The 15,550-nt window shown below is 42.1% G+C and overlaps 1 protein-coding gene across 6 annotated transcripts in view; it reads right to left on the bottom strand.

The window, feature by feature from the left end:
• The window catches only part of CAMSAP2 (calmodulin regulated spectrin associated protein family member 2), an 89,560-nt gene that overhangs the window by 40,520 nt on the left and 33,490 nt on the right, over positions 1-15,550 (bottom strand). For all 6 annotated transcript variants that reach the window (XM_040985419.1, XM_040985421.1, XM_040985422.1 and 3 more), the window contains exon 3: positions 1,155-1,316. In XM_040985419.1, the coding sequence (XP_040841353.1) occupies positions 1,155-1,316 (162 nt within the window). The remainder of the gene's footprint in view (positions 1-1,154; positions 1,317-15,550) is intronic.

Genomic DNA, 15,550 nt, shown 5'->3' with positions numbered 1-15,550 from the left:
TGTGAGGAGTTAACAGGCTTCAAAGTTTTAAATCTGAATATTTTTAATTAAAGGGGACTTAAAGCAACTGACTTGGAAGAACAGAAAGAACTGTTCAAGAATGGGAAATGGGCAATTGCCTGTCAATAATAGGGCCAGTATGCAACAAGGATTCTCTGTGGCTGAGGAGGAAAAATCACCGAAGGTGAACACAGAGTAATGCCACGAGTCTCCTACACTGATACTGATGCTTTGAAAAATGTTAATAGACACCAGTGGATTTTACACTTAGCTTCCTGTGACAATTTTCATGTTAGCACTTAGAAAAGGTGCCTGAAGTCATCTTTTGAATGTGTTCAGGACATGTTTGTAGGCTAGGTTTCCCTTTCTCTAGGGTGGTAGGTGTGATCAAAGTGGATCAACAGGAATTAATCACTCAAGCTGGCAATGGGGGTGAAAAATCGATAAGCTGATCCCAAATCAGTTTCACAAAAATCTCCAAAGAGAGAAATCTATAACCAGTATGATCCTGTACACCTCTAGCTGAAAATGTGAGAAAATTATTTTATTTTTGAATTCAGAGACTATTTATTAACACTCGGCACTAACTGGGCATAGCTTCCTAGGCTGAGTACTCTGAATTTTGTAATAACCTGATGTGAACTAGATTTATCTTTATTGTTAGACACTGCTGAATATGCAAAAATCTATTTCCATTATTCTGACAGGATTTTTTAAAATAAAAATATTTAAGTGAATTCCACACTTGTGTTTCATTATGATTCAAAACAAAAAAGCAACAGAGCTGCCATGTCAAGCCCAGGGTTTTACTTTTTTTGGTTGTAAGAATTACTTCTTATTCTTATTAGTACTACTCATTATTAGTATTATTTTTAATTTTATTTTTGATGATGCTTATACCGTTGATTAGGGTGGGAAGTGTCGAGGACTAGGGGAAAGTGGGTGAGACCTCTATTTCCATACCTTCTTTATCTTCTTCCTGTATCTGGAGGGAGGAGGAGAGCAAGAGAAGAAGCCGCACCCAGTCTTCCGATCGCCCCAGTACCCAGGGATGGGGAACAACCACCCCATGTCACCCCAGGGTCCCCAATACATAGCATGTTCTAAGGGTTCTGTTCAAGTGGTTTCGATCTGACTCATGATTACAATCCTACCTTGTTTATCCAGTACATGACAGCATCCTCGATGTCGTAGGGCAGATCTGTGGCTTGGAAAAAGGCTGAATACTGCTGAGCACATGTGATCACCTTTTCCACGCTGACCATTTCTACAGTGTAAGCCATCATGAGAGTGTCTATCATGGCCAGATGTGCACCCTGAAAACAGAAAGCAACAACAGTTTAGAACTTACACTGAGAAACTTCTGTTTATGTATTATGAAACACTACTAACCTCGCAATAAGCAACAATATCATTCTTTGTTGTAAAAAAACATAAATCATACTTGCTTAAGATCAGCTAACTAATTCAAACAATTAATCAAATATTTATTGAAGATCTGTCTTCAGGATGTAGACTGATTTTTGATGTCATGATCATTCATACTTTATAAGCCTTCAGAATCATCTTCCCTCATTCTTTATATCTATACAGTAAAATTAGATTCTACTTCAAAAGTGTCACTTAAATCAGCCTTTTCTTCATGCTTTTGCTGTTTCAGACTTAAATACTTCTCACCCCAGAATGAGGGAAAAAATTCTTTAACTGGTTTTTCTAATTTCTTTCTCATCTGATTTATCCATCACAAGACATACCTTTGGCTTTTTTTTTTTTTAAATGTATAATGTTATATGAACAGGCATTTTTCAAGGATGGAATACAAATGGCCAACAGATACATGAAAGGATGCTCAGGACCACGAGACATGAGAGAAATGCAAATAAAAATCACAATGAGATTTCACTACAGACCAGTGAGGATGACCGTTAAACAGGAAAAGAGTAGAAGATGCTGGTGAGGATGCAGGAAAGTGAGTGCTCTGATACATTGCTGGTAAGAATGTAAACAGTACAAATGGTACGGAAGATGGCGGGGATTCCTCAGAACTCTGAAAATAGATCTGCCACATGTCCCAGCGATTCCACTCCTGGAAATCTACCAAAGGAAGTGAAATCAGCACATGAAAGAGTTATCTGTACACTATGTTTATAGTAGCTCAACTCACAATAGCTGAGAAATGGAGTCCATCCAGATGTCCATCAACTGACTGGTTAAAGCAGCTGTGGTACATACATGATAGAATACTACTCTGCTGTAAATAAATAATGAAATTCTTGTAGAATGAAATGGATGTAATTGGAGGCCACTATGTTTAGTGAAATAAACCAGAATTATATCCACGAAATACATGAAATTTGTTATCTTCATAACAATTTAAAAGTTAAAAAACAAAAATGCTCCATGGCATCGAAATCATAAACAATGTAACAGTACGTGTGCATATGTGCACACACACAGTTATGCAGACGACTGCTGCAGGACAGTTTCCCTTTCCCAGTCCTCCGCCCCTAGAGGTATGTATTCTTAACAAACAAGTCCATATTTACACACTTTGTTTTTTTTTTTTTAAAGATTTATTTTATTATTTTTTTATTGGGAAGGCAGATATACAGAGAGGAGAGACAGAGAGGAAGATCTTCTGTCCAATGATTCACTCCCCAAGTGAGCGCAACAGCCAATGCTATGCCGATCCGAAGCCAGGAGCCTCTTCCGGGTCTCCCACGCGGGTGCAGGGTCCCAAAGCTTTGGGCCGTCCTCGACTGCTTTCCCGGGCCACAGGCAGGGAGCTGGAAGGGAAGCGGGGCTGCTGGGATAGAACCGGCGCCCATATGGGATCCTGAGCGTGCAAGGCGAGGACCTTAACCACTGCGCCATCGCGCCAGGCCCATATTTACACACTTTGTAAACAATTCTATAACACTGTGCCTCCCCAAGGAGTATTCTTGCTGTGGGTCTACCTGGCCCTATGGCAACCACATCTTAAGGTGTTAGGCAACTGTTAATCTGCTCTCCAGAAAGACTATGTCAACTTTCTCTCCCATTAAGCACATTATTAGCATTCCTGTTTCTCTACATCTTTTGCCAACATTAGACATTATTCACCACTTCACTTGCATTAATATGAAGGGTTAAAAGATTCCACTCTTGGCTGATAATGTCCTGACAGTTGGATGTTGGACTTTCCAACACTGTACGAGCCTACGTTTCTGAGAAACACTTCAGTGGCAGCATGATGGATTTGTGAAAGTTCATGAAAAACACCCATTGTAAAAGTCGAGGGGAGATCAGTGGGGAAATTTGAGGAGGGGGAAGGGAGAGAGACCCCAGTTCTTATTAAATTGTGTCATAAAACCAAAATAATAAAAATTAAACTAATGTAACTAATACATATTTTTTAAAATATAGAAGATTCCACTCTCACTTGACTTTGCAATTTTGATTATTACTGCTAAATAAGATCAGAACATCAATAACTCAAACTCATTTTATATGACAACCCTGGGAGGTAAGTTAATGTGCAAATAAGGTAGTGAGGCAGGGATTCAATTCCAGCAGACTGGTTCCACAGCCCAGACCTGCCCATGTAATCCTAACCTTGCACTGCAGCAGGAGGCACCAGCAGCACGAGAGAGGCAGTACACACTGCAGCCACCAGGTGGCAAAGTAGATCATGACTCCAAAGAGCAGTGGTATAAAAGTGGAAAAATCAGGAGTGCTCCTCAGCATTTCAATAAAGGAAAAGGATTGAGAATGTGTAGTCGCAGGGGCTTTCTAGGTGATAACTGAGGAGGCAACAAAGCTAACATCAGGTTCTTGACTTGTGTTACGAGGGTTCTATTTTTGCTTTATACAACCAATGAGTCTAAGCAAAAATGTTTCTTTTTTGTATTAAGAGATAAAAGTTAAAACTATTACAGAAAAGAGAGCTTTTAAATGTTATAAGTTTAAAGAAGATATTTTACATATTCAGGTTTACCCTAAGTTTCATTTACTTTCCAATTTATGTGAAAATAAAAATAATATATCACGGTGTTACTGATGATACAGGTCATTTATCTGTAAGGAAACTAAGATGTGGGTAGAGCGATGTGCATTTGGTCACAGTCACTAGGAGTTACACTAGGACTTAAGGAGTCCACACATAACTTTCCAGCAACCTGCATCTTTCATAAAATTTCGAAAGCACTTTGAATGCACATATCTCAATTTTTTTTGCACCAAAAATGTATCTTAATCCCACTCTCCATGAACTTTTTAAAAAAAGATTTATTTATTTTTATTGGGAAGGCAGATATATATATAGAGAGAGGGAGAGACATAAAGATTTTCCATCTTCTGGTTCATTCCCTAAATGGCTACAACAGCCAAAGTGGAGCTGATCCGAAGCCAGGCGCCAAGAGTTTCTTCCAGGTCTCCCATGTGGGTGCAGGGTCCCAAAGCTTTGGGCTGTCCTCAAGTGCTTTCCCAGGCCACAGGCAGGGAGCTGGATGGGAAGTGGAGCAGCTGGGATACAAATTGGTGCCTATATGAAATGCCAGCACATGCCAGGCGAGGACACTTCAGCCACTAGAATATCATGCCAGGCCCTGTCCGTGAACTTTCTAAAAAATTTATTTTGAATTTTATTATAATTCCATAGGGTCTGGGATTTCATGTTACTGTTTTATACCAAAAAATAACCCAAGGAATCTAGAATCCTTCATAAAATCACATATTGAGTGGAATTATTTTTCAGATAAAATAATACTGCTGAAATTGAAGTAATGAAAAATGTGCTATGGCAACCAGACTGGAAAGAAAGAAGTTAAAATCCGTCTACTTGCAGATGATATGTCCTTATTTAGAGAAAACCCAAAGACTCTATTAGAGACAATTAGACTCAGGGTTCAGTAACATTGCAGGATATAAGATCAACAGATAACAGGAGCTGCACTTTTATACACACACATTTGTAACAAATAATCCAAAAATTAAATAATAATCCAATATACAGTCACATCAGAAATAAAATACTTCAGAATAAATTTAACAGAAACATAAAACTGAGAATCAGAAAACATGGTAGGAGCTAATTAAAGATCTATATGATGGAAACATACCCACACAAATGCAGATGTGAAAAAACATCTGCTTTTCCTAAAACTGAGTATATAAAGAACTCTTATAACACAATAAGTAAAAGACAATCCAATTTAAAAACAGATGTAATATCTGAATAGGCATTTCTCCAAAGACCACCATGCAAAAAAGCACAGGAAGATGCTCAATGTTGATGATCAGGGAACTGCAAATAAAACCACACTGAAATGCACTTGAACAGGCCAATGGGAACGCTATATTAAAAAACTATACAAAGACAAATGCCAGTGATGTCACGCAGAAATCAGAATCCCCCTGTGTTGCTGGCTGGTAGGAGTGTAAAGTGGTACATCTACTGTGATAAACAGCCTGGCACCTCAGGAAATAATTATCATTTGACCCAGGAATTGTACTCTTAAGGATCACATCCAAGAGAAATAAAAGCATATCAACAAAAAGATGCATACAAATATAACCACAGTATTCATAACAGCCAAAAAGACAGAAATAACTCAAATGCCCATCCAATCAGGAAAGGCTATGTAAAAATATATACACAGAGGATGCTTGCCAAAACCAGAAAAAAGCATTTATACATATTATAAATTGGACAAACTTTGAAAAGTAGGATAAGATGTCAGTCACAAATAGAAACTTAAACATATGACTGTACTTACACCCAAACTACAGAGTGGGCAAATATTTTGATACAGAAGGTAGAGCAGCAATTTCTCAGAATTCGAATGTGTATTAGTGTATGTGGGACAGAGTGCAGGTGTCTTTCTGAGGTGACAAGAAAATTAAAAATTGACTATGATGGGCCTGGCATGATGGCGCAGTGGTTAAGGTCCTCGCCTTGCACGCTCAGGATCCCATATGGGCGCCGGTTCTATCCCAGCAGCCCCGCTTCCCTTCCAGCTCCCTGCCTGTGGCCCGGGAAAGCAGTCGAGGACGGCCCAAAGCTTTGGGACCCTGTACCCGCGTGGGAGACCCGGAAGAGGCTCCTGGCTTCGGATTGGCATAGCATTGGCCGTTGCGCTCACTTGGGGAGTGAATCATCGGACGGAAGATCTTCCTCTCTGTCTCTCCTCTCTGTATATCTGCCTTTCCAATAAAAATAAATAAATAAAAATAAATCTTTAAAAAAAAAAAAGAATTGACTACGATGGTAGTTGTAAAACTGTAAATATAATAAAAACTAAATCGTTGTACAGATATATATTTTAAATGACTGAACTGTATGGCAAGTCATTTATACTTGAAGTTTTTAGCAAAACAATCAGATTAATTCACGATGTTCTCCTCCCACTTTCCCAATGTAATAACAGTAAAACACCGTTTATAGGTCAAAGTAAGCCACTAGCCACTATCAAAGCGCCTGTATATCTGGATAAGCAATTCAAGGTCAGAGGGCAATTATTTCTGGACAGTGGGGCATTTCAGATATTATTTAAAAACAAATTATCATCTTGTGTACTAAATTTTTAATTTCTACATATCTTTAAGTAGAAAATATCTACCTATGGATTGTAATGAAAGGGGAATAAATAAATATGATAAGTTAACTCTGTATTTCACACATTTTATCTTCACTTTCCTAGACTCCAAATAGTCGGGGTAAACGGCAGAAAGCTTACTTTCAGTATTTAAACATTTTAGTTATTTGGGCGGTAGAGACAGATAAATACAGAGCTTCCATATACCCATCTCCTTCCCCACAATGGTTAGGCAAGAGCTGGGAAGGAGCATAAACACAGGCCTGTGAGCGTCAGTCACTGCTGCCTCCCGGGGTCAGCAGCGGCAGGAGTCCGGACCTCAGGCACTGCAGACGCGGGTTGTGGGCCTCTACGCTAAATGTCCATTCCTCGTTTTCAGACCATTCACTAAGTATGATATTTCTTAGTCAAACATCCCTTTATTTATTTCAGTAGCTAGAATCTTAAAGAAATTCTCAAAGTTGTTATGAAAACAGAACCTTCCTGCCAAAAATCGTTTTCAATCATAATCTTCTTATATAAGGAAACCTTAGCATGTTATCTATATAGTAACCTACAGGAGAAACAGGCATTGTTGTTCAGATAAACTGGTGTATCCAACCTATTTAGCAATTGCATTCTAGTAGTCAAATAAATACAGTAAAAAAGAAATAGCTCAGGACAGAGTTCCAAATACGGCCGACTAATGAAAAAGTAAACCACAAACTTCCTAGCCTCAAATGATTCATTAACTCCCTAGAAAGAGACCCAGGAATAGTACACTAACAGGGATTTTGCTTTTTACAGTCCATCATAGTAACAAGACACTAACCTTTCTACAGCAATTCCCAATATGTATCACTCTATAATCAAAAGGTTTTATGACATTTCAGGGCCAACAAAATAAGTACCAAGTTCTTTGAATAATATTCTTATTCAACATCTTAAAATCATCACTCTTTTTATGTCTCATCTTCCAGTTCTTCTCTATGAAAAATCCGACAATCTAACAGCACAGGTTAAGAATAAAGATTGCTGGGCCGGGCACGATAGCCTAGTGGCTGGAGTCCTTGCCTTGCACGCACTGGGATCCCACATGGGCACCAGTTGGTACCATGGCTGCTCCACTTCCCATCCAGTTCCCTGCTTGTGGCCTGGGAAAGCAGTCGAGGATGGCCCAAGGCTTTGAGATCCTACACCTGTGTGGGAGACCTGGAAGAAGTTCCTGGCTTCTGGCTTCTGGCTTCTGGCTTTGGATTGGCTCAGCTCCGGCCATTGAGGACGGTGCCTCATCCCACAGAGGTGTTAAACCCAGTATCGGCTGCTCCACTTTCCATCCAGCTCCCTGCTTATGTCTGGGAGAACAGAGCAGGATGGGTCAAATCCTTGGGACCTTGCACCCATGTGGGGGACCTGGAAGAAGCTTCTGGATCCTGGCTTCAGATCAGCTCAGCTCCAGCTGTTGCTGCCATCTGGGCAGTGAACGGTGGATGGAAGATCTTTATCTCTCCTCTCTGTAAATCTGCCTTTCCAATTAAAATTAATAAATCTTAAAAAAAAAAAAGAGTTCCGGAAAATCCTTTTTGGCTTAAGAGCAAGTATTCTGTTTTTGGTAGTCTGATTTCTACAGAATTTACCACTTGTGTATAAGGCCTTTGACGGGTTTATTTTCTGGTTAATTTTCTTCTAAATCTGCACCAATCCTAGCATTGTGTTTGATATGTAAATATAACTTTAAAATTTTGCAAGTTAGCTTTATTTTGCTTTAGTCATAAATTTTTAATTGGCTTATATCCTACTCCCAGTCTCCCACCCTCCCCTCCCTCATATTTATTCTTAAATTTTTCTCAAGCACAAAAACAAACATTCTAAATGGTGGGCACAGGATGGCTGAAAACTAATAGATCCATCATCAGCCTCTGAGGGACCCCAATCCCTGGACATAAACAAACTTTGCCTGAGAAAATCTGAGCCAGCCACAGACAAGCAAGAATATCACTAGAGCATCTGCCAACTTAAGAAAATTTCCATGCAACAGGGAAGAATTTTTTTTTTTACTCTGAAGAGATTAAAACACAGAATGAGATCTCTAAATTCTACAGCATGCAGAAGAGTCCCCAAACCACAAGTGACACCTTAAGTTGCTGTGCCACAATGTATTAAAACTAAGACCAGGGCCCGGCGCGGTGGCGCAGTAGTTAAGGTCCTCGCCTTGCACGCCCGGGATCCCATATGGGCGCTGGTTCTATCCCGGCAGCCCCGCTTCCCTTCCAGCTCCCTGCCTGTGGCCTGGGAAAGCAGTCGAGGACGGCCCAAAGCTTTGGGACCCTGCACCCGCGTGGGAGACCCGGAAGAGGCTCCTGGCTTTGGATTAGCATAGCATCGGCCGTTGCGGCTCACTTGGGGAGTGAATCATCGGATGGAAGATCTTCCTTTCTGTCTCTCCTCTCTGTATATCCGCCTTTCCAATAAAAAAAAAATAATAATAAAAATAAAAAACAAACAAAAAAAAACTAAGACCAAAATGCTAAAGCTACTGCTGTTAAAACAAACACACAAACAAAACAAAACAAAAAAACACAGTGTGGTAAGAACAGATGAGCAATATATCAGAGAGATGGAATCCCCAGAAAGAATCTAAAGAAAAGCTAGAGATAAAAAACACTGCAGAAATGAAGAGCCTCTTTGTCAAGGTTTATCAAGCCTGAACGTGAGTACGCAGAGATGTATCTTACCTTGAGAACAGAAGCCTTGCAAACTGCAAGCTAGAATAACAACTAAGAAAAAGAAACCAGACTATCAAAGAGAGCCACAAAAAAACAAGAATCTCAGAAGCAATAGAAGAAAATATTTGTCACAATAATGACTGATAATTTTTTCCAAATTAATGCCAGATGCCAAACCACAGAAACAGAAAGATGATTATATGGGGAAAATGTTGAAAGATTACCCCCGAGACATGCCAGTTTCAAATTATAGGAAATCATAGATAAGAAGAAATTAATCCTGAAAGCTGTTCAGAAAGGAGAAGTACTTTACCTATGCAGAAAGGAGTTACCTCTGACCTCTCTTCAGAAGCCATAAAAGCAAGAGTAGAATGAATAATTTGAAGTGTTAGAAGAAAAGAATCACCATGAATTTCAAGCCATACAAATTATCCCTTAAAAAGCAAAGAACTAAAGATTCTCAATGAAAAACTAGAGCAATTTTGTAATCCTAAGATCTGACAAGGAAAACTGCCATGTTAAAAAACTTCAGAGAAGGGCCTGGCACAATAGCCTAGCAGCTAAAAAAATAAAACTTTATTGACTTATAGAGAGGGTAGCTAGAGAGAAAGATTTTTCATCTGCTTGTTCATTCATCAAATGGTCACAACTGGCTCAAAGCCAGAAGCCAGAAGGTTTTTCTGGGTCTCCCATGTGGGTGTAGCAGCCCAAGACCTTGGACCATTTTCTGCTGTTTTCATGGCCATCAGGCAGATTGGAAGCGGGCACCTGCGACTTGAAGCAGTATTCATATAGGAAGCCAGTGCTTCAGGTGCTAGCCCTGAAATTATTATCATGTATATTATTCATGAAGAAAAATAGCATTATCTAAAAGCAGATACGGGCAGCTACAAACATATACAAATTCCTTGGCAATCATTAAAAACATAATTGGGGCCTGGAGCGGTGGCCTAGCAGCTAAAGTCCTTGCCTTGAATGTACCAGGATCCCATATGGGTGCCGGTTCTAATCCCGGCAGCTCTATTTCCCATTCATCTCCCTGCTTCTGGCCTGCAAAAGCAGTCGAGGATGGCCCAAAGCCTTGGGACCCTGCACCTGCATAAGAGACCTGGAAGAAACTCCTGGCTCCTGCCTTTGGATGAACTCAGCTTCTGCAGTTGCGGCCACTTGGGGAGTGAATCAGTGGACAGAAGATGTTCCTCTCTGTATATCTGACTTTCCAATAAAAATAAATAAATCCTTAAAAAAAAAAAGAAGAAGAAATGGAAACATAAAAATAATCACTTGAGGCTTATGACCGTTTTTTCTAAGAGGCATGCCCCTAGAAATCATAGCAAATCAAAGCCACGATGAGCAATGAAAAGCCTCATATAAAAATCATCATCACTGGACACAGATCTGGGCATGTGCACGCCACTGGCCATCAGACCTACGAATGTGGTGGCATGAACAAAGGCGGGCTGCTGACATGAGAAAGGGCTCTTCCAAGTATGCCCGGGGTCGTGGGCAAACTGACAGACAAGCATGATATCACATCAACACATGCCTGTGGAAATCGATGCCCCAGGACACAAAGAGTTTTCTCAAAAACATGCTTAGAGGCACAGCTCAGGCCGACTGCTGCCCTGGTTGCCGCTGGCGGGGAGTGGGAAGCTGAGATTCCCAAGGACAAGCAGATCCGTGATCACATCCTTCTGGCTTCCACATTGAATAGGAAATGACAAACCTGGTGTTAACAAAATGGATCCCGCTGAGTCACTTATAGCCTGAAGAGATATGAGGAAATCCTGAAGATTTCCCACTAGGAAAATTGGCTACAATCCTGACAGCAGCATTTATGCCAAATTCTGGATGGAAAAGTGACAACGTGAGGGATCCAAGTGCTAATACACAAGCATGGTTCAAGGGATGGGAAACCATCTACACTGCCCGAAGGCGCCAACTGCATCACCGCACCGCTAGACCAACTGACAAGCCCTTGAGTCTGGCCCTACAGGATGCCTGCCAGTTTGTGGTGCTAACTGTCGCTGTGGGCCCAAGCAGAACAGGTGTTCTCCGATGTGGTATGGTGGGGATCTTTGCCCTAACCATCAACATAACTGAAGTAAAGTTTGCTAGAATGCACCATGAAGCTTGCAGTGGAGCTCTCCCTGGTAATAGTGTGGGTTTCAATGTCAAGAATGCATCTGTCAGATATGTTCCTCATGACAATGAGCAAAAATGATCAATTAATGGAAGTAGTTAATTGTACTGCTCAGGTGGTCATCCAGAACCATGCAGACCGAATCAGTGCTGGCTACACATGGTGCTCACAAGTTTGCAGGGCTGAGGAAAAGAATGATCAATGTTCTGGGAAGAAGCTGGAAGATGGCTATGTGTTCCTGAAATCTGGTGATGCTCCATGGTTGACAGCAATGCAGAAAAAGGCTGCTGGAACTAACAAGGACACCAAGTCTACCCAGAAAGCTCAGAAGGCTACATGAATAGTATCCCTAAGACCTGGCACATTAGTCTTTACCAGTAGTAGAACAGTCTCAGAAGTATTTGCTCAAGTAACCATTTAGATTTAATAGTTCAGGGCCCAGCACGATGGCTCAGTGTCTGTATCTTCACCTTGCAAGCACGAGCTGGTTTGTGTCCCCATTGCTCTACTCCCTATTTAGCTCCTTGGTGGCCTGAGAAGGCAGTGGGGGATGGTCCAAGGCCTTGGGATCCTGCACCCATGCAGGAGACCCAGAGGAAACACAGCAACAGAAACACGTATGGGGGCTGAATTTAACACCATTGAACATTAGAATAAAATGGACATATATTTGCTACTTCATCCAAAAGCAGAATGTTCCTCAAACTCACAGGATACATCATTAAGACAAACCATAAAACATAGCTTAACAAATTTTTGCAAAAACAAAAATCATGGGCCCAGCGGCGTGGCCTACCAGCTAAAGTTCTCGCCTTGAAAATGCTGGGATCCCATATGGGTGCCGGTTCTAATCCCGGCAGCTCCACTTTCCATCCAGCTCCCTGCTTTTGCCCTGGGAAAGCAGTTGAGGATGCACCAAAGCATTAGGACCCTGAACCCACACTGGAGACCCGGAGGAAGATCTGGGCTCCTGGCTTCGGATGCACTACAGCCATTGTGGCCACTTGGGGGATGAACCAGCAGAGGGAAGATCTTTCTGTCTCTCCTTTTCTCTGTATATGCCTTTCTCATTAAAAAAAAAAAAAAAAATCTTAAAAAAATCATGATAGGAAACAGCCCAGAATAGGCTATGGAAAGTTACCCACTGACATACATTTGGCATGGGTCAGGGGCAGACCATGCTGAATCAGTTCACGTCATCCACCGGCAAATCCAAGTACCAGAACGGAGTGTGGGTCAGGCCAGGTTCGGTCACGACAAAAACCAGGGCACAATACGAATGCCAAGGTGAGGTTGTCTGTACCAGATATGACTGCAGCGCTCATCCAGCACGCATGAGAACCAGGAAAGGAGGGGGCAGAGCAGGCAGGGGAAAAATAGGAGTGGTTCCCTTGCTGGACAGCTACTCCCACTGGGGAGCATGAGCTGGAATGGGGGCAGATCAGACTAAGCAGGGATACAACACCTGTGCGCCTCATGTGGACTAGATCAGGGAGGGGTCAGGCTGGGCTGATTATGCCTACTAGTGCAAACAGAATTGGAGTGGGTGAGGGTTCTTGGGGCTTAGCTGCAGCATCAGCTGGCAGAAGTTGGCACTGGGGGCTAATTCTGTCAAGTCAAACCACAGAACCACCTGGAGAGTGAATATGGGAGTGAGAGAGACCTGGGAGGGAAATAGTGGGCTCCTCCCTCTTGGGTTACCACTCCCACGGGAGGGCACAAAAACTAGGACAGGGGTTGGGGTGGCTAGACAGAGAGGCATTCAACAACATCCGTGAGTGCTGGATAGTTGAGCTGGTTAGATGGAACTAAGCTTCAATACCCATCGACATGTGTGAGAACCAAATGGGATGTGGGACAGACTGGATTGGTCTGCTACACATACTGGCAAACCAGAGTAGGGGGCAGGCCTGGTGGGGATTATTGTGGGTTGCTCTGACTGGGTTGCAGCTCCCACTGGTTTACGTGAGGGCTGAGTATGTGCTGGGCAGAGCCAGGCTGGACTGCAACATCCACTGGTTCCAGTGGAAGACAGGGATGAAAACAGAACCAACCCAGCAATTGCAACCACCAGCTGACTGGGGCGATGGACTGTACTGGGCCCTGTACTTGCTAGTACATACAAGAATCTGGTCTGGGAACATCTCACAAAGTTTCTTTGGGGATCTCCCCAATCAAAATGCCGGACTCAGAGCCCTAATCAAGAAAAGATGGAAGACAGAACAAGTCAATCAACCACCTCAGCTCTATGCTGGCAGTGAAGTACGGGGCAAATGGAGACTCTATGATGGACTATGTCAATCAGTGGATTCTTCAATGACCTCATCGTGCTTGGATTGGCAAGACTGGTAGCGATTCTTAACTGGTGAACTATCGGGACCACTTGAGCAGGAATCTCGGAGCATGGCCCACATCCAGGACCTGGGGTGGGTGGGAAATTGGATAGGGCTTCTTCCTCAATATCCCCCTTTACTTCAGATACATGAAGGAAACAATATGGAAATAATATTACCCACTTTCCTGTAGCCTTGAACCTTTTTACCCTAGGTAACTATATAAAGACTGTCAAAAATACAATTAAAAAAAAAAAAAGGAAAAAAAAAGTTTTTGTCTATGATGCTGGTATCCCATACAGGCACTAGTCTGGTCACTCCACTCCCAATCCAGTTCCTTGCTAAAAGCCTGGGAAAGAAGTGGAAGATGGCCCAAGTCTTTGGGTACCTGCATCTATGTGGGAGACCTAGAATAAGCTGCAGGCTCCTGGCTCAGTCTGGTTGTTCTGGCCATTTGGACAATAAACGAGTGGATGGAAGTTCTCTGCTTCTCTGAAAGTCTGCCTTTCAAATAAAGATAAATCAGTCCTGAAATAGTTTTAAAGGAGGCCAGCTCCAGGGCACAGAAGGCTAAGCTTCTGCCTGAGGCACTAGCATCCCCTATGGATGCCACTCATGTTCTGGTTGCTCCACTTCTCAACCATCCTGCTTCTGGCTTGGGAGAGCATTCTGGGAAAGCAGTGGAGAATGTCTCAAGTCCTTGGGATCCTGCTCTCCCATGAGAGACCCAGGAGGAAGCTTTTGGCTTCAGATCAGCTCATTTCTGGCTCTTGTGGCTATCTAGGAAGTGAACCAGCAGAGAGACACTGCTCTCTCCTTCTCTTTCTTCTTCTTCTTTCCTGCCCTCCCTTTCAAACAAATTTTTTTTTTAATCTTACAAACAATTTTTAAGTTAAAAGAATTATTTATCTTTAGCTAACTCTGTCTTCATCTTGGAGGGGGGAAAAATGTCAGTGAGCGGCTTTGTCTTTAACATTTAGATATAGTTCTCTTAATAATAAGCAAATTTCTACTCAGTTGGATTAATTTTGTTATTTCAAGCACTAACTGGAACTTCCTGTGGGACTCTGCAGCAGTCATAGCGTGTAACAAGTAATTGAAGGACCAAGCTAAGGAAGCACTGGACGGAGCAGGTCTAGACCTCAGCATCGGGAGGTCACGGGCTTCTCAGGGCACTGGCTCCCTAAGAAAGGGTTCTCCCTCCACTCAGATTTTCGGATTCTAGGCAAACAATCTAGACAGCCCACCTGGTATGTCACAGCTCGGCCCTCAAACCAATTCACAAATGACCAAGAGCAGATCTGGAATTGTAGGTGGCAGCTCTGAGGAAGTAACTGTTCACCATTCCAATTTGCATAAAACAGCTCTTATGATTAGAAACTAACATTCTATTTATTGACCCCTATGTATTAGTCATAATACTTAGTTCAATATAAAAAGCAGTAAAGTGTTATCAATAAAGAACATGGGGCCAGTGCCATGGCGTAGTAAGTAAAGCTTCTGCCCGGGTCTCTGGTGTCCCAAATGGGCACCAGTTTGCATCTTGTCTGCTCCATTTCTGCCCCAGCTCTCTCTAACGCACATGGGAAAGCAGCTGAGGAGGGCCCAAGTGTTTGGGAACCTGCCTGCAGGAAGTCCTAGCTCCTGGCTAAGACACCAGCTGCTGTAGCCTTCACAGCCTGTGGGGAGAAAATCCATCTCTGACTTTGTAACTCTGCCTTTCAAATAAATAATCTTTAAAACCAGATCAATGATAACATGAATTCTGCTTAAGAATAAGTTTTTAATAGACTG

This window comes from Ochotona curzoniae, unplaced genomic scaffold, assembly GCF_017591425.1.
Source record: "Ochotona curzoniae isolate NIBS_2020 unplaced genomic scaffold, NIBS_Ocur_1.0 contig_430, whole genome shotgun sequence".
Classification (NCBI taxonomy): Eukaryota; Metazoa; Chordata; class Mammalia; order Lagomorpha; family Ochotonidae; genus Ochotona; species Ochotona curzoniae.
This window is presented reverse-complemented; position numbering and strand designations above follow the sequence as displayed.